This window comes from Apostichopus japonicus, chromosome 13 (genome assembly GCF_037975245.1).
Source record: "Apostichopus japonicus isolate 1M-3 chromosome 13, ASM3797524v1, whole genome shotgun sequence".
In the NCBI taxonomy this organism is placed as follows: Eukaryota; Metazoa; Echinodermata; class Holothuroidea; order Aspidochirotida; family Stichopodidae; genus Apostichopus; species Apostichopus japonicus.
This window is the reverse complement of record NC_092573.1, coordinates 7,904,552-7,924,621: the sequence shown is the minus strand read 5'-3', so window position 1 is coordinate 7,924,621 and position 20,070 is coordinate 7,904,552. Positions and strand designations below refer to the sequence as shown.

The 20,070-nt window shown below is 37.3% G+C and overlaps 1 protein-coding gene across 2 annotated transcripts in view; it reads right to left on the bottom strand.

The window, feature by feature from the left end:
- Positions 1-16,165, bottom strand: part of LOC139978217 (protein sidekick-1-like) — a 66,638-nt gene extending 50,473 nt beyond the window's left edge. For both annotated transcript variants that reach the window (XM_071988175.1, XM_071988176.1), the window contains exons 1-5: positions 16,005-16,165; positions 5,171-5,452; positions 4,625-4,918; positions 3,462-3,788; positions 2,081-2,362 (exon numbers count right to left, since the gene is read on the bottom strand). In XM_071988175.1, coding sequence (XP_071844276.1) covers positions 2,081-2,362; positions 3,462-3,788; positions 4,625-4,918; positions 5,171-5,452; positions 16,005-16,086 — 1,267 coding nt within the window. In that variant the 5' untranslated portion in view covers positions 16,087-16,165. The remainder of the gene's footprint in view (positions 1-2,080; positions 2,363-3,461; positions 3,789-4,624; positions 4,919-5,170; positions 5,453-16,004) is intronic.
- Between the last annotated feature and the right edge of the window lie 3,905 nt (positions 16,166-20,070).

Here is a 20,070-nt window from a genome sequence, read left to right as displayed (position 1 = left end):
ACACACACACACACTGACATACACGCACATGCACGCACACACCCCTATAAATACATACACGAACATCCTTACTTACATACATCAGTAGAGATGAGAAAACAAAATAAAAGAAGTTACGAGATTTATTTGTATCTGAACAAATTATATTTTATTTATTTTGTTGTCTCTGTCTCCGTATCTTCTTTTTATTTAAGTACCAACTTGGATACAAATATCATCGCTTATTGAACCGATTATTTTTTTCTGTTTTTATTTTCATTCAAATAATTGCTTAAAATATCTTGTCACATGGACGCAAGACACCAAAATATTCCTTAGTCGGGTCTGATCTTCTGAAGTCCACTTCCAACGGGAGGAAAGTTACTCAGGAGTGTCGAAGACGATGTCATCAGTGAAAGGACCACCCTCTTTAGATGAAGTCATAGCTTTGACTTTAAACTTGTACTTTGAATTAGGAGTTAAGCTATTCAGCTCCACTTTTAGTTCTTCCGTTGTATCTTCTCGTACACCATTGCCGTCCGATGTGAGCCGGTAGTGGTATCCAATGACGTCATCGTTCTTGGGTTGGTCGCAAGTAACCTTTCCCCACGAGACAGTCGCAGATGTGGAATTGACTTGGCTGACATCGACGTTTACGGGGATTGCGCTGTTTGGGGAGAATAAACATATACGCAGTATGTTTAATGCTTAAACTTTCCCGAGAACAATTAGTTCCTCTTTACTCTGCTAAGACATATTCAAATTGTACACGATTTACATGTACCTCTTAGTTGCCATAGAGACTCATAAGTTACCTTGTAAACGAGTGACCAACATGTAAACTCTTAGATATTAAACGGACACATCTGTTGCTAATATTATATATGGAAAATACAGACGCCCCGTGTAAACTTTGGCGCTATATCGATATATATATATACAAACTCAGATAAACACACTACATAAAATCTTTTATTGCGTTCGATAGAGTGAAAGATGAGATTGCATCATAATACCCTGAGTAAAATATATTACACTCATGCCTTTGTTCAGGATCCTCTGCAGTTTAAAAGCAACTGCATCTTAACCCGCATCACCTAAAATATACTTACGAAGCATAACTGTGAGTTCCTTGGCAGTTTCTGAGTCACTTTCACCTTCTCTATTTTAGCTCTGAGGGTGACATGGTACTCTGTGTTACCTCTGAAGGCTGAACTATTGAAGGTATAATTTCTCACATTCTTATCTAATGTTTTGCCGACGATTCTCCAATTATTGATCTCTTGACACTTTCTTTTTACAGAGGTAATGTTGATTATATAACAGGCAACGTCACACTCGTTTACTTTTCATATATTTTGCTTTATTCCTATGCTTCATTAAGGTTTGTTTCCCCATATTTTCTCAATCAGTTCGTTTTTAAATTACATCCTGTGGCTCTAGCTAACATGTGTAATTTGTCCCTCACTAAGTCAACAGCGTTAGGAATTGATGAAAAATAACTGTCAACAACTGAATTGTAGGTTTAAAAGACTAGCAGCATATTTCATTCACTCCACGGTATAAAGTTATATAGTTTGGGCTCAGTTTGTGATTGGATCTGATTTCTCACAGTAATGTCTGTAGAATTTATCATGATACGTTACCACAGCTGCCTGCGAGGAAACGCTTCATGTAAAGGTTTACCGACTAAACTTAAGCACATGCACATTGTCCGACTATCCACGACTTTCCACTTGACGAAGTCAAGTCGTGACTTGTCGAACAGTGTGCGACAGGCTTAAGGAAGGTCGAAAAGAGTCGGGTCATAAGTAATTGTTCGGACAGTGTGCGTGGGGCTCTCCGAAGGTAAAAAATAGTCGGGTTGTGGTCAGTCGGATATTGTTCGACGGGCGTTACGACGGTCGAGAGGATTCGTGTCGTGATTGGTCGGGAAGTGTGCGGTGGACTCGACGAAGGTCGATATGAGTCGGGTTATAAGTTATATAGTTTCACTTGTGAGTTAGTTATTAATTGGCACTCAACACACCCTGGCAGTTTGTGATGTTCCGCCATTTTTTGGCTAACTTTGTTTGACCAAGATTTTGAATTCTCAACTTACTATCACATTTCGTAGTTCCTCTCGCGAAACCTTTTGGCCCTGCACCAATGGTGTTGACAAATTGTAACTGAAATTCATATTCTGTGCATGCGGTGAGGTTATTCAATACGATATAACGTTTAGATATGCATATTATCTCTGTTTTGATTATCCTGTTATCACTAACAAGGGTGTAGTTCCCGAAGCTGCAGGGTGGAGCTGGACACCATCTAAATTGGAGTGACGTTTGGCTCGTCCCTCTCGGGTACACTCTTTTTGGTTGCCTTGGTTTTCCTGATGGTTCTATATAATGAAAATATTAAAAGATAAATAATATTCCGGTGAAAATTGAGGTGATTATCTGGCAAGAGAGTATAAAAGGAGAACCAAGAAAAATCCTTAGTTTGTTATATAAATTGATTGCGAATTGAGGAATTCAATAACATTTTGAGGAATTTTCTACAGTATAATGAATTACAAAGGTGATGAGCGTACAATTAACAAGTATGTAGAAACATTTTAAAACATGGCACCTATTTTTTTTTTATATGTGCGATATGTGTTAGGCTACCAATGTATCCATTTTAGAACTGTGGGAAGAACATAACAGTTAGAATGAATGAATACTGTGTCCGCCTTTTTCGGGGGAATGAAGCAGTCTAAATTTGATATGGACCGAAAAGGTTTCACTTCATGAACGTATGGTACTCCTGATGATATAAAGGATAAGAGGAATCAAAGTTAATTAAAGGCCCAAACATGATTACGAAAAATGTGTTCACAGTATGTGTGTGTTGCCTTATGTTGATAGTCTACCGTCTGTTCCCCAGAGGCTAACCCTAAATGATAAAGTAGTTAACGTGACAATCAAGAAAGAATAAGAAATAACATGAATGATATTGCCTAAAATATAAATGCTTTGTTAATCCATTGCTATTGCAGAAACATACAAAGGCAAAACCGTTTCGTTTCATTTTGAGAATAAATTTACATTAATAGTTACAAAACCAAATTTACACATTAAAACGATAGACACGCACAAGAAGTGTGGCGTCACTATGTTGTGATATATATATATATATATATATATTTATATATATATATATATATATATATATGTATGTATATATATATCTATGTATATATATATATTATATTTATATATATATATATATATATATATATATATATATATATATATATATATATATATATATATATATATATATATATACTGGTGACTGTTGGTTAATCTCCAGTAGTTGAATCCATCTTATAAATAGCCAGCAGTCACGTAACAGATGTCATCCATTATCGTTCGAGTACCAAGGCTACCAAAGCTTGCTATATCAACAGTCGTCCACCCTATTTTTGGCATAGACATCTACTTGAAGCCACCTACCTTCACAGCCAGCAAAGTGTAGAACCTTGAATGACGCAGAGCCGTCACACAATCCACCACCCACAGTTGACGTGCCCGTCATTCCGATAACTTCGAAAGAGTACCACTGCTTATCGATAAGGTCAGTAAACAGATGATGCAGGCTAAGACCCTTCTGAATATCGGTTGAAGACCCTCCCAGTTTGCCATGGCGCAGAAGGTAACCTGTAATAGGTCCGATACCTATGTCAACTGTGACGTCCCAATCCCTCCAGGTTAGGAGAAGATTTGACGAACTATTACTCTCTTTGCTAAATTTTGTGGTATTATCCGAATACCGTGGACAAGCTGAGTAAGAGATATATATGTATAAATTAATTAACAACCACACTATGCCAAAATGGCCGAAACTGTAATACGCCATGTGGAAAATATGACAATTAATGTATGAATATTGTATTAAGGTCCCCATGTCATAAGTTGAACCATATAGGTTTTAAATTTATCCGAAACCTTAAGGTTAATAGACTTCAAATGGGCGCCTGCTGACCTGGGCTATTGTGACTTTTGAGTGACGGCATCATAGCGTCAGCGGACAAAGGTCATTAACCTTTCATTACTTACTCTTTATATATTTGATTATAGACACTTTCAGAACATGAGTGAATGTGCAATTGGAGAAATTATTGGATGTGATTTGTAAATCAAAAGCGTTTACAATATATGCTGATCTTTGCCAGAGGTGACGTCACTCTGACCATATAGGCTACATCAACCACTGAGAGTTTCGTTCCATATTTCACCATGTAAGCAATTGATAATTCGAGCGAAGGTTAAATACAATGTTTTATTTGTTAATAAATAATGTTGCGCATTCAACCTCTTTGAAACCTGCATGAAACCTCTTTGATGCATAATATATCAGAAAAGTAGACTGATTTTTTTCAGATTTTGCATGTCCATTCCCTACGCAGACCAACTCAGGCTACAAAACTACATTAATTCGTGAAATTAAAGTTCAGTGGACCACCAACTGACCCGGCTCATCACCTTACAGACATAGATGATTTATTGCAATTAAGATTTATGCTCATCCACAACCATTAGAGATATTAATAACTATATACAAGAAATTCGACTCATATTAATCTGTCATATGTTATCGATCACAAAGCAAATCTAACGTGCATTACACTGCGAGAATTCATCATCTGGGGCTTCCTCTATCGGGCACGCGCTTGATACCTGAGTTTCCGTTACTCTTCCTGGGCAGGGAACTGAAGAGCCACCACAGTTTTTAGCTGTACCGAACCATACTATTAGAACTGCACCTCCCCTTTTGAATGGATTCTTCCGGAGGTGATGAGGGAGAATAAAGATAGGTTGACCAGTTCCCCATGGCCGACTGCCAACTGTGCCTGCAGTACTCCGTAAGACTCCTCCAAACCGCAATGAACTATTGCCAGGACATGTGGGTCCTAATACAGACGTACACATAGACACACACAAAGAAACACATATATAATAAATGGGTAGGGCTTTAGATGAGATCAAATTTGTCTTATATTTGTCATAATTGTGATATAATGTCCATGATGATTTAGCTGTCAAACAGTTGTAAACAGTATAATTAATTATAGTTTTACACATTTGTAAAATTATTCTTATTCAATCAACTGAAGGTAATAGAGACCAATTTAAAGAAAAGAAGGAAGTAAAAGAACTGTTACTTCTGTAACGCGTTTCCTCCCAAACGGGTTCACTGTATGGTCCTGTTTCTTCAGAGTTAACGGCGCTCACCATGAAGTAATATTTTCTGTTCGGTTCTAGATCACCAAGAGCTACGTAAGTCTTCTCTGTTGTTCCATTACGCACTTCTTTTCCATCAACGTTCTGTAGTTTGTATGAATAACTGGTGATATTACCATTTTGTGTCTGACAGTCCTGAGGAGGTTTCCAGGTGAATTTCAGCGAGGATTGGGTCACTCCAGTCAGTAAAATATCGCTGGGAGCTTCAGTTGGATCAATATAGATAGAAAGAAAAACAGTTGTGATGAATTTTTTGAGGGTGCCATAGGTTTTGCTGATAGATGTATGTGCAGTAGTCATGTGTCACTTTGTAAAAGTCCCTGACAATTGAATGACCAAGTGAAAAAGTCTGAAACTGTTTCGCTCTGCAAAAGCCCGGCAAAACATTGGAGTCAATGTGTTTCGAAGTACCCTGTTACGTCATTTTACACACAAAGAGGTCGAGCTTTCCTGTGCACATATAGTTGATTATAGAGGATGATTTTAGGCACAAAATAAATATTGATATATTGTAGACCGTTAAAAAATACTGATATCAATCTAGTTTGAATTTCTATGTATGTCATTTTTAGTTGTTGAGGAATGACCATTTACACTGTTGAAGTTCATCAATTAAACTGACTGAACGATTTAGTCTAACACACCATAAGGCCAGTTCCTCAGATGCAACAGCAAACACTATGGGAAAACATAGCTTTTTTATGGCCTCAAGTTTTAACAATGTGTTACAAATATGTTAAGGAGAAATGGTGTCGCCATGCAAGGTTACTTTGTTGCGTTTATATGAATCTAAAAGAACAAGTTGTGGTTGAGTTATTAAAATTCATAAAACAATGGATTAACGTTAAGTTTTTTGGTACACACAAACACACACAACTCAAATCCCACAGGCATTCTGCTCCACCATTCCTCCTACCATACACATATATATATATATATATATATATATATATATATATATATATATATATATATATATATATATATATATATATATAGTAAATCAATAAAGAATAACACACCAGAAAAATTCCACTTCACGACCGGTTTCGTCCTTTTGGGACTCACCAGGCGAAGGTAGGAATCGAACCCCGGATCTTCGTGTCACGATCCTAAGCCCGTATCACTCGACCACAGTGATTCTACAGGTGTGTTAAAGCGTATAAATTGGCTTTGAATAACTGTCAATTCTTATATATATAAAGCATCGAACACAACTATAGCTATCTAACTATATCTCAGTAACAGATCACCAAAAGGGACAAGTTGTTGTAAATATAGGTACACCGTATTCGATCCCGGAATGGGACCCTCCAGTGGAACATGTTTTGTAACTAATATCGCCCCCCCCCCCTTCATACTGTCAGTATACTTCCGTCCTATCTCCAAGGCCCCTCAGCGGAGTTTAATATCAACGGTCTGTGTTCCGATATCGTTTGAGCTCAAACTATAGTGTCAGGTAAGAGCCTGAAGTTTTGTTTTGTCGATTGGGTGTAAAGCTGGTCCTTGATCCTCTTTAATACAATAAACAATAAAATACAATAAAATTATAGTCAATGCCGTCCCTCACAAGTAGACAACGCAGCTTAGCCAGTTCTTATCTGGCACTGTAGACAATTAATTCTACTTTTATTTAATTGTCCGTAATGCCAGGGTTCAGACCACAATCAACCGCAGGGTCATTTTGAGAGGAACTTGTTAACCCTTTTTTTAGGCGAGGTTTGCCAAGTTTTGTACCGTGTGGACACAGGTTTTAGAAGAGAATTCGCAGTCTCGGAATTTCCTGGTTTGATATCAATATTTGATATTTTCAAGATTCTGATTGAGGATATTAGGGTGTTTGGGTTAGCTTTACGGATACGTTTCGCCCATGCAATAGGATTTCGGGAAGTTTCAGCCAGGATTCCGGAGAAAATTACTTTGTTTGGGTGGATTTACCAATTTAAGAGATCTGGGTCAGAATAGGAGAGATAAGGAATATTAGCCATTATAGATGAAGATTAGCTCTGCCCGGCGAAGCAGGCTGGAAAAAACAGGAACTTAGAAGCTTCCAATCTGACGATATAAGCTTGTTTTACCGTTTGGAGGGAAGAGACACCCAGATGAGGTGATCCCAATACAAGTAATGACTACAAAATATCTACTTTGGTCCCCTAGTATATTTATTAGTAGAAAAGTACTACTAATCAACCAGAAATGTTAATCAAATCAAATGATACACCCCAGTGTTGGGTCGTCAGTCCTCTTTGATACATTCACATTTTTGTCATTGACTTCCCCCACAAAAACCATATATCAACGCACTTTATCCGTTTCGCCGAGGTTCTTGCTATATATCTGGCACTGTAGTAAGAAAGTCAAGTTATGTGTTACAGCCATTCAAATGGTTAAATAATATTATTAGTTTATGCTGTAACAAATGGAGAGCCAAAATATATCACCAAAAATCCAAACTTGTAATTTCCAAATACCCTTTTTGCCAAAGAGATTATTTGACGACTATAATATCAAAACTATTAATGAAAACATTCCTACTAGTGAAGAAGCTGTTTCCCTGGAATTTCTCTAGTCTACAAATTTCAATTTTAAGAAAAATATTAACATTGATACTGGGAAAGCCTGGAGGATTCTGAATACCCTTAAGAGCTTAAGTCGTTTAACGTATACCTTCCTACACCCTGGTCCAAATTTAGTACACAAAAGTTAAGCCTGCCATTATATCCGGCAGTATTTGTCTTTTAAACTGCAATAAACACCAAAATCTCTATATCTGAACATTATTCACAACACATCCAATAAATGGGTACATCTTCACCCAGAAACTCTTAGAAGCGATCAATACCATCCCCAAGCCTCATATCACTTAGGTATATCAAACAAAACAAAACAAAAGATTCCTCCTCGGGTATCTGGTGATTAAAACCTAGCAAAAATCATTTCCTCTGTTATAAATCTTCTCTAGATTAGACCAGGGAGTTGTTATGGAACATAACAACCTGATTAGACAAATTTCAAGAACTGGGAGGGGGCTTCGGCTCTGGCAGAGGAAGGGGGCCCCAGTTTGGGAGGGCCCCCAGTTGATGAACCCGTTGGCTGTTAGGCTTGTGAATAAACCTCCTGTAGTAAAGTTTACTTTCCTAGAACTGCCCGGTCATTGAGGGTTTTCGTGGTTAGATACTAATGGGAGGGTGGTTTTGGCAGCCCTGACAATGTAGTCAGCTGCCCTGGCTCGTTCTTGTTTAAGTTTTATGCTTCCATTTGGAATAAATTGCTTTTATTTAATATACACCTTTGTTATTTCCCCCAATATTATTCTGCTTTAATATCCGCCAACCTAACTGCTCGATCGGGCTTGTCCCCTACCACCACACCCACTCCCGCCACAGACTCCATGTCACTTTCGGTGACCAAGCACTGAAGAAAAGCTAGTTAGAAATATTGGCTGTTTGACTTCCAACCCCTCACTAACAGTAAATACGTAGTATCATGCTTCATCATAGCACAACAATGGTTGGCGTTAACGCTCTCTATACTCATATGGCGATATAGCTCCATATCATGTTTCTACTGGTTTACAGTGCCTGGGGGGGGGGGCGCAAAAACAACATTGTAAAACCAAAACCTGTTTACTGACTGGGGATCGAGGGGGTTTCGCTGATGGCTACAGCACTGAGTTTATTCCTGTTTTGGCATGGTTTACAAAAGGTCAAAGCCTCTTGGCAACATTTTTCAACCTTGAGATGCTGAACGAATAGCCGGCAGATATATCCAAGGTTGTGTGTGTAATGGTGTAAATGTGTAATGATGTTATGTTGTAAGGGTGTAAGGGTGTTACATGGTGTAATTTTTTAACATGGTGTTACGTTGTAATGGTGTTAGGGTTGAATGCAAGGTGTTTCACGGTGGTTTAATGATGTAAACAATTCCCTTCTGTTGTCGTGACAGCATTTTGTAAAGTGATACATGAGGTTTTCAAAGAATTAGTCTTATAATACTTCACGCTCAACAAAGATTTTCCAGTTATCCTTACATGGCCTCGATATACCCAATCCCTCCCCTCTCCTCAATCCCCCTCCCCCTCCTCAATCCCCTCCTCTCTTTTCATGGTAACTTTATTATTATTAAAATGTTATCATTATAATTATCAACACATTTACAAAAGCCATAAAACTTTAGTAGTCAATTGAAATGAATAATCTTATTTCCAAGTTTAATTTAATAGCCACTGCGGAAAATGAAGACGAAGAATAAGTCTCTCTTTTTAAACTAATCATCTGAACAATTGTCAAAGATATGACTGAAGTTCTTTGAACTTGAAAAAAAACCACGAAATGTATCGAGGGTCATGAAATCTGTTAATAACACATCCGGGTTTGTAGCAATGCTTCCCGTCTCTCATCGCATCCAGTTAAAAATCCTACTTCACACTTACAAAGCGATCAACGGCCTTGCCCCTCAATATATCAATGACCTTCTTATTCCTTAGCGCGGTCAACTACAGATACGCTGGCTTCGCTCTTCCTATCATGCGCATTTGCAATTGACTCCTGGTCCACGTACCCGCACTCGTTATGGCGGCCTCCTCTTTAGAACGAACTCCCATTTCACATTCGTGACTCTCGCTCCCTTTGTATTTTCAAAGGACAACTTAAAACATTTCTGTTTGATTCCTAGTTTCCTTTTTTCCTTGGTTTCCTTTGTTTTTCATACTTTGTAAAGCTCTTAGACATGCTGCATTAGGCGCTATATTAATGTAATTTATTATTATTATTATTATTAAACTAATATTAATGCTTTATACTAAATTTACTGTACCTTGTTTGTCACTCTTACAGACGTCTTACACAATTTCCTTAATTTCTTGCGAAGCTTCTGAAATAACATGAGTGTTTTTTTTTCTTTCATCTTCCTCTATTTTCTTTCGGTAGGTTATATTCTTTAACAAATAAAATCCAGCATTCCGATGGATCTACCATTTGCAATAACGAACGTGACAGTAGTTTATTGGAATAACTATACACAACGGGAAGATGAAACATCCTAAACGTTCGTCCATCTCATTATGGTTAAAATAAATTAATTCTTCTACCAGATTTTCTGAGCCTCGTTTGTCACTCCTACAGACGTCTTACACAATTTCCTGATCAATTTCCTGAAATAACATGAGTGGGTTTTTTTCTTCCTCTATTTTCTTTGTCGTGGCAAATGCTTTATAATCGTTTCGATGTTCTAATAATGAGCTTTATTGTTATTAATTCTACACCAACAATACTATATACAGCTCTTGAAGTTCACCGAATTGCAATCAAGAATTATTGATAACAGTTGCGGTTCGAAACAATGTGTTGTTGTGCAACATTCTTTTCCCCCGAATAACATAAGAAAACTACATGTTATAGATTGCGATACGAACAAGACAGTATCTACTGTGAAACTACAGAAAGAAAAACACAATGAAATGCTATGAGTACGATCGGCAGTGATGGAATTAATACCAATAAACCATTACTATATAGGAAGCGGGTAAAGGAACAAATAAAGGACGGATTACATGTGTTTGTGGAACACTATAGATGTTTTGGAAGTCCCAAGTCTTTGTTGAGGCCGGTGATTTGAGAATTAATACGAACGATCCAATCGACTTCTTTCGTTCAGTTACGGATTTGAAGTTCCAGGCAATTAAGATACATTTTAGGTTTTTGAGGAAATGTCTATGAAGATTGAAATGTTCGGAAACAGGAAATTGTGCAAAATTTGATATTTTCAGTGATAATTAAAACGTAAGCGGAACCGAGAACCTGTTTCACCTACATAATTGCCCTCTTTACAAAGAACACAGTTGACTTAATACGAAACGATCCAATCGATTTCTTTTCGTTTACTTTCAGTGGCGGATTTGAAGTTCCAGGCATTTAAGATACATTTTAGATTTTTGAGAGAATGTCTATGAAGATTGAAATGTTCGGAAACAGGTAATTCTGCAAAAAAAAATGATATTTTTCAGTGATAATAAACGTAAGCGGAACCGAGAACCTGTTTAACCTGCATAATTGCCCTCTTACAAAGAACACAGTTGACTTAATTCGAACGATCCAATCAATTTCTTTTCGTTTACGATCTGTTACGGATTTGAAGTTCCAGGCAATTAAGATACATTTAAGGTTTTGAGCATAGGCGTACGGGACCATTTCAGTTTGGGGGGGCAGAACTTTTTGTGCCCGAAAGTTCCCGTGACACTATCTAAGCGGAGCGCCACCATCGGTTGGCGCGTAGCGTACAAGAAAATTTTTGGCACACAATGCCTCTCAGATTGCCGGAAACGGCACTTCTGAGGCCTTGCAAGTTGCATCTAAACATTCTTTATTTATAATCTCACGTTTTAGAAATTTACACTTCCCCAAAAATTTGGTAAATTAGAAGAAGAAAAAATGGTAACATCACTTTGAAGGGGAAAAATGGGACAGTGTATTTTTTAAGCTCCTATTTAGTTACTTTATTTAGGCGGAGTGTATAGCCTAGTGGTTAGCGCCGGCGTCTCCCAGTCATGAGATCCCCGGTTCGATTCCCCGCCGACAGCAAGGTGTGTCGTCTGGCAAGGGTGTTGTTCAATAACAACTTCCCGACATGGACGTTAAATGGATGTGTGCCGAGAGATTGGCTTCGGTCAGCTTGCGAGTCTATAAGCCTTCATGGCTTCTTTCGCGAGTTCCTGCTTGCGGGAAGATCACATATACATACATACATACATTATTTTAACACAGTACTCAGCTACCTCCAGAAAAAAAAAACATACATTGTTCAACGACACGTAGGCGGGATAATGTCGCTGTGTCGGGTGAGACTGCAATTTGTCTCACAAAAAAGTATAAAATATAACAAAGAATATGATAAACCCGTACTTCTAGGCTTGTAGGCACTCCCCCCGCCCACCATCCATGAAAAAGAAAATGTTTCTTATATACTCTCATGTTGGGGATGTCCAGGTCAAGGGCGGCGGAAGCACTTTTAATCTGGGGGGCACCGACATCAAAGGGCACTTTGCAGAAATTCGATTAGACTGATGCAGCCCTATATTTAGTACCCTTTATAACTCTTATTGTATTATCTTATTTGTGTATACACATCACTCCATCAACGCCCCACCCCCCCCCCCCCCAAAGGAAAATATGCATACTAGCACTGCAATATTCAATACGCAAATTGGGAAACAAGGAACAAGCTTTCTCTTGAGACAAACTGAGGTGAAATCATGCTAGTTGCTAATGTAGGAATCTTCCGAATTAGAGTTTTTTTCTTGTTAATATCTTAACCAATTTTTTCCATTCGAAATAGCTTTGAGTTTGACCAACAGAAATTCATTAAAAGTCACGGGCTTAGCCAGGATTTGCAAAGTTGTATGCACGACTATCTGAGCGGAGCGCCACCATCGGTTGGCGCGGAGCGTACTATAAAATTTTTGGTTTTACAAACCCCTCAGATGGCAGGAAACGGCCCTTCCCGAGTGTTCATTCTGGTTACCTGGCCTCTTGCTAACTTGAGGCACCTCAATTTTTATGTAGAAAAAAGGCACTTTTTTAACCAGAGGAAAACTGGGGGAACGTGCCCCCTGTGCCCCCGGCTCTGCCGCCCTTGGTCCAAGTATACAATTGACTAGTTAGAAAAAAAATTGATCGTGCAAAAAGCGTGGTAGCCCAGATGAACTGCGCTTACGGTGGTGTTACACGGAAATATTCGGGCATCATGATGCTACATAAAGAAAATTATGGAATTGTCGGGCAAAAATTTGAAAAAGATTCGGGCAAGCTACTGCTTATTTATATATATATATTTCCAGATGACAAGAAATTCGGGCAAAAGTCCTGAAAAATTCGGGCAGCCTAAACATAAATATATACATTATTTTTTTTCCCCCTCTTAGGCTGCCCGAATTTTTCAGGACTTTTGCCCGAATTTCTTGTCCTCTGGAAATTTGGGGGGCAGTCTGCCCCCCCTGCCCCCCCCCGCCTCGTACGCCTATGGTTTTGAGAGAATGTCTTTGAAGATTGAAATGTTCGGAAACGGGGATTTCTAAAGTTTGATTTTTGATTTTATTATAAAAATGTAAGCGGAACCGAGAACCTGTTTCACCTATATAATTGCCCTCTTTTCAAAGAACACAGTAGACTACGTTAGTGAAATTGCTTAAATTACAAGAGAGGGAATGGGGTCTTAGTCAACATTGGGAATTTTAACCAGTCCTCGGGATAATATGGAGGCATATTTGGCACGAGGTTTTCCGCAACGGAAATTACTGCGGAGGTATAAACTGGGTAAGGAAGCCTGGAGGTAGCGGGTCGAAATCTAAGTTTTGGGCGTTGGGGTACGAAAGCTAGCATGGGGCTACCTTAAACGATTCGCATACAGACTGATCGTCATTAAATAAAGCAGAATCCTGTTTCATAAAGCTCATAAAGGATTTGATTAGGTGGTTGTAATAAGTCATACCAGATCCTTAACCACTTAGGTCTATTATAAGCCTACTCATATATTCATATATATTAACACTTTAATAGTTTCCACCCATATAGTCTTCAGCCAATGCCTTAGACTCAAATGCATTTGCTCCGACCCACATGGTTATGAACACCTGCTATCATTTGTAACTGATTACTTCTTGACCGTCGGACACCCCTTCACTTAATGAGACAGAGTATTTCTAGGGCCGACAGATTGAACCGTGAGAACTTATTAAAATACAAGTCCAAAACTCCTGATACACGCTTTCTGTTTATGACTAATTACAACCCTCCCACGGTGCAGAAACGTGCGAACTTGCTGGCCTGTCTGTTTTTATATGTCTATGTTTATATATATATATATATATATATATATATATATATATATATATATATATATATATATATATATATATATATATATATATATATATATATATATTTATATATATATTTATATGTACATACTTGCAGTCTAACTGTATGAATAAAAAGGTTGAAAAGTTCTACAGTCTTTGGTTATTATAGTCTTTAGCAACCTCGGTTAAGTCCTTAGCATGTACAGACTAAAAATAAATCATTAAAATAAAATATTAAAATTAAAAAAGGTTTAAGAAATTCAAAACACAATTCTTCATCAAAGGGGCACATCTTATTTGTGCATTATTTGTGCTATTATTAATAGCACATTTGCTACTTTGGAAATAAAATTAGGGGCACGTGCCCCATTGCCCAATCCCCCCACCCCCCTGCTCCTACCTCTATGCTTTCTTTAATGGAATTCTTTATTAATGAATTTTGTTATTCAGTGAAACATGTCAACAATCATGTAATCCATGGAGTTAAAAGTCTCATACCAAAATTTGTTTACAAACTGCAGCTAGGACATCATTTCTCACAAAGGCACAGTCATAGCGTATGTCCGCTACGTTTAAAGGTTAAAGTGTATACGCCGTACCGCTTCGGCAGAGATTGCTATAAACACGCTGTCCAACCTTTACTTTCATTGGGCATATTTGATCTGCAATGACCAAATTGCCTATGAAATCTTTTATTTATTATTACGATATCAAGATAAGAGCCGTATTTCCTGTTTACATATTTCGTTTTCTTATATTGCCACTTGTTTATGTCGCCTTTGACAGTTTGGGGACTCGGACCATTGCTGGAGACGTCTCTCTATATAGATAAAAGCCGATATGAGATTGTGCGGAGTTTCATCACAACAAGTCTATTAGTCGCATTAAACAAGCAGGAACTCAATGGTTGGGACGGCATGACAGTGTCGTATTTGAAAATTTAAATATGAAGCTTTGGTGGCGGACAATTGACAATTGCGAACTCTTATTTCATCGTTATCAATGGTTAATGTTTTAAAGGGTGCAGCGATAGTGGCAATTTAATTTCTTTCGCTCAGTGTCCCAACACTGTGCGATCAACGTTCTTCTTTTGACACTCATCCGTCACACCAAATTCGACCAAAACAAAATCAAAACCAAAATAAAGAATACAATTTCGATGTGTCGAAAAACTAAAGGTATAAACTATAAGTAATTTCATTGGTCGTATATTACATCCATTTAATACATTTTATTACATATTACATTCACCAAGTAAAGAGATATAACCAACACCATTTGCCCTTAAATTTTGAAATCATTGTAAATATGTTATGTTTCTCTTTTGGGTTTGAAAGGGTTTGTTATATAGTTTTCTTATGGTTTGTTAGATTTTGTTATGGTTATGTTATACTTTGTTAGCTGTTTGTGACGAAATTAATTTCCTTCAGCGTTTTATGTATAATTCTTCCTTGGCTGAATGTAAACAAAAAACGACTGAACCGTACCCCTCCCCTGATTGATGATGGGAGGTACAGGGGTAAGGTATAACATCCCCGACCGAACCGTACCCACCCATGATTGACGATGGGCGATACGGTGTGGGGTATTCTTAACTTATTAAAATACAAGTCCAAAACTCCTGATACACGCTTTCTGTTTATGACTAATTACAACCCTCCCACGGTGCAGAAACGTGCGAACTTGCTGGCCTGTCTGTTTTTATATGTCTATGTTTATATATATATATATATATATATATATTTATATATATATTTATATGTACATACTTGCAGTCTAACTGTATGAATAAAAAGGTTGAAAAGTTCTACAGTCTTTGGTTATTATAAATAGAAAAAACTTTATTTTAATGATAAAACTTTCTATAACTAGACAAAATTGACAATAACAAAAAAACTTACCACTTTCATTGCTAACATCACAGGCCCCGGTAAGAGAAATTACAACACAGAAGTTGAAGAGAGTCAGGCAAAAACGACCCATTTCTCCTGAGGTCTGGCAGCTTCTTCATCCAATTCAATTCTGAAACTCGTTCGCGATCGCTTCGATTGTTTATCGTAAACTGATATATCAATACTATTTGTGGTAACGTTCTCGCAAAAGAATATTTCCTGACAAGGGAAAACAATCCCAGGAAACAGACGTTTCCGTAATGTTATACGTTCAGAAACAAAACGTGGCTTTAAGGTGATGACTAATCGTGATTGTCAACAGAAATCAGAGTTAAAAGTCGTTAATCAGAAATGTGGATTTTCTCTTGGATAAAGAGTAACAAAATTTTAGATAAAAGACATGTTTAACGGTCCATAAACCGACATGGGGCGCACTGCCCTCTCTTCTTTATATATATTATTTTGACTTTCAAGGTCGTTGAGTACCCGGTCGGACACTGGGGATAATTTTGTGCAATACCCTTATTTCAATGCTTCATTTTCTTTTAACATTTAATGAATATGAGAATACATATTTTTTCTCGTTATGACCTCGTAACCTCAGCTATTATTACACTCCAGTGATAGTCAGCTTCATCATGTCAAGCACTGATATTGATCATACTGTTATAAATTTATTGCAAACAACTATTATTAAATTTAGTAAGGTGAATCTTTAATATGTGAGCTTCATATCAACAAAGTGCCATAACGGGAACATCGGTTGTTACGACCACCTTCTGAGGTTCATATCCAAGAGCAATTAAAGAGAATTGGCATTTTCACCTTGTAATGCGGAATAGTTTGACTTTCTATCAGGGGAGTAGGAAGCTTCCAAAAGTGGGGGCACAACATCAGAGGGGCACTTTCTCATTCCACAACCACCACTCGTTATGCTATAAACCGATACACACCAGCCATATCATTTAAAAAAATATGACGTGTTAGTAATATGCTATCAGTACTATTATGGTGCACGTGACTCTATCAACCTACATATGTACTTCTGTCCATCCATATTTAGAACTTTCCAAAAAAATCTCCTGTGTTTATTCCTTGAACAAAAGTCTTTAGCAACCTCGGTTAAGTCCTTAGCATGTACAGACTAAAAATAAATCATTAAAATAAAATATTAAAATTAAAAAAGGTTTAAGAAATTCAAAACACAATTCTTCATCAAAGGGGCACATCTTATTTGTGCATTATTTGTGCTATTATTAATAGCACATTTGCTACTTTGGAAATAAAATTAGGGGCACGTGCCCCATTGCCCAATCCCCCCACCCCCCTGCTCCTACCTCTATGCTTTCTTTAATGGAATTCTTTATTAATGAATTTTGTTATTCAGTGAAACATGTCAACAATCATGTAATCCATGGAGTTAAAAGTCTCATACCAAAATTTGTTTACAAACTGCAGCTAGGACATCATTTCTCACAAAGGCACAGTCATAGCGTATGTCCGCTACGTTTAAAGGTTAAAGTGTATACGCCGTACCGCTTCGGCAGAGATTGCTATAAACACGCTGTCCAACCTTTACTTTCATTGGGCATATTTGATCTGCAATGACCAAATTGCCTATGAAATCTTTTATTTATTATTACGATATCAAGAAAAGAACCGTATTTCCTGTTTACATATTTCGTTTTCTTATATTGCCACTTGTTTATGTCGCCTTTGACAGTTTGGGGACTCGGACCATTGCTGGAGACGTCTCTCTATATAGATAAAAGCCGATATGAGATTGTGCGGAGTTTCATCACAACAAGTCTATTAGTCGCATTAAACAAGCAGGAACTCAATGGTTGGGACGGCATGACAGTGTCGTATTTGAAAATTTAAATATGAAGCTTTGGTGGCGGACAATTGACAATTGCGAACTCTTATTTCATCGTTATCAATGGTTAATGTTTTAAAGGGTGCAGCGATAGTGTCAATTTAATTTCTTTCGCTCAGTGTCCCAACACTGTGCGATCAACGTTCTTCTTTTGACACTCATCCGTCACACCAAATTCGACCAAAACAAAATCAAAACCAAAATAAAGAATACAATTTCGATGTGTCGAAAAACTAAAGGTATAAACTATAAGTAATTTCATTGGTCGTATATTACATCCATTTAATACATTTTATTACATATTACATTCACCAAGTAAAGAGATATAACCAACACCATTTGCCCTTAAATTTTGAAATCATTGTAAATATGTTATGTTTCTCTTTTGGGTTTGAAAGGGTTTGTTATATAGTTTTCTTATGGTTTGTTAGATTTTGTTATGGTTATGTTATACTTTGTTAGCTGTTTGTGACGAAATTAATTTCCTTCAGCGTTTCATGTATAATTCTTCCTTGGCTGAATGTAAACAAAAAACGACTGAACCGTACCCCTCCCCTGATTGATGATGGGAGGTACAGGGGTAAGGTATAACATCCCCGACCGAACCGTACCCACCCATGATTGACGATGGGCGATACGGTGTGGGGTATTACCTATGTGTGCGCCACTGCTGTCAACCGTTTGCTTGATAATGGACAAGGTCATATTTTAATGACAAGGGCTGCTTCGTCGTGATTTATTAAGTGGTTCAATTTTCTTTTCTGCCAATATGTCATCGCTTTATAATAATAACAGAGCAGTTTGATAACATGTCTGTAGATTGTTGTCAGGTTTATGTTAATCCTGTAAATTTAAATAATAGTTAACATATAATAATTCATCCTAAAAAATGATATTAACATGTTTGTAGATTGCTGCCAGGTTTCTGTTAATACTGTAACCTTAAATAATCGTTAACATTTAATAATTCATTATAAATGATAGAAGCATGTCTGTAGATTGCTGTCAGATTTCTGTTAATACCGTAACCTTCACTAATGGTCAACATTTAATAATTCATCTTTCATAAATGATAATAAAATGTCTGTAGATTGCTGCCAGGTTTCTGTTAATCCTGTAACCTTAAATAACAGTTAACATATTATAATTTATCCTAATAAATGATACTAACATGTCTGTAGATCGCTGTCAGGTTTCTTTTAATAATAGTAATGTGGATTTATACAGCGGACAAATCTACCTTAAGTAAACAAGGCGCTCAAGGCGCATTACAATAACAAAATCTTAAAATTACAACTTAACCTACAAAACAACTTAATCTACACATGAAAACATGAAATGCAAAACAATAAGTTAAGCAAAGGCTCCATTGAACAAGTGGGTTTTCAGCAATGTTTTGAACTGTGCCAATGAAATGCAAGATCTGATTTTGATGGGAAGGCTGTTCCAAAGGCGAGGTGCAGCAACTGAGAAAGCTCTGTTACCCCAAGAATTATTTGAGGGGGTTCGAAAAGAAGCAATTTGGTGCTGGAGCGGAGCGGACGGGATGGATTATATGGTGTGATGAGACATGACATATAGTCCGGAGCAAAGTCATTCAATGCTTTAAACACAGTAAGAAGCAATTTGTACTTAATTCTGCAATCCATCGGCAACCAGTGTAATTCGCTCAAAGTGGATGTTATATGAGACCTCTTTTTAGTTAAAGTAACTAAGCGCGCAGCTGCATTTTGAATGCGCTTCAAGCGATTAATTTGAACTTGTGGAAGGCCGAAAAGGAGGGAATTACCCATGTCAAGCCGGGAGGTTACAAAACTATGTACAATGTGTTCAGTGGCACGACGATTTAAGTACTTTCTTATTCTATCAATGTTCCTGATGTGAAATGATGCAGAACGAACAATATTTGAAACATGATTCTTAAGTAGACGTTGACGAGTCAAAAATAACCCCTAGGTTACGAGCACTTGCAGCAAGAGTAATGTCAGAATCCCCAATTGTAATATGCGGAACATGAACTTTTGAAAGTTGTTGTCTGGAACCAAATAAAACAAACTCAGTTTTATCATCGTTCAACTTGAGGAAGTTCTCCTGCATCCATTTGCGGATTTCGCAAATACATAATTAAATGTTCTAATACTGTAACCTTCAAAAAATACCAATGATGTTGCACAAAATTTCATCTATGGACAACCAATA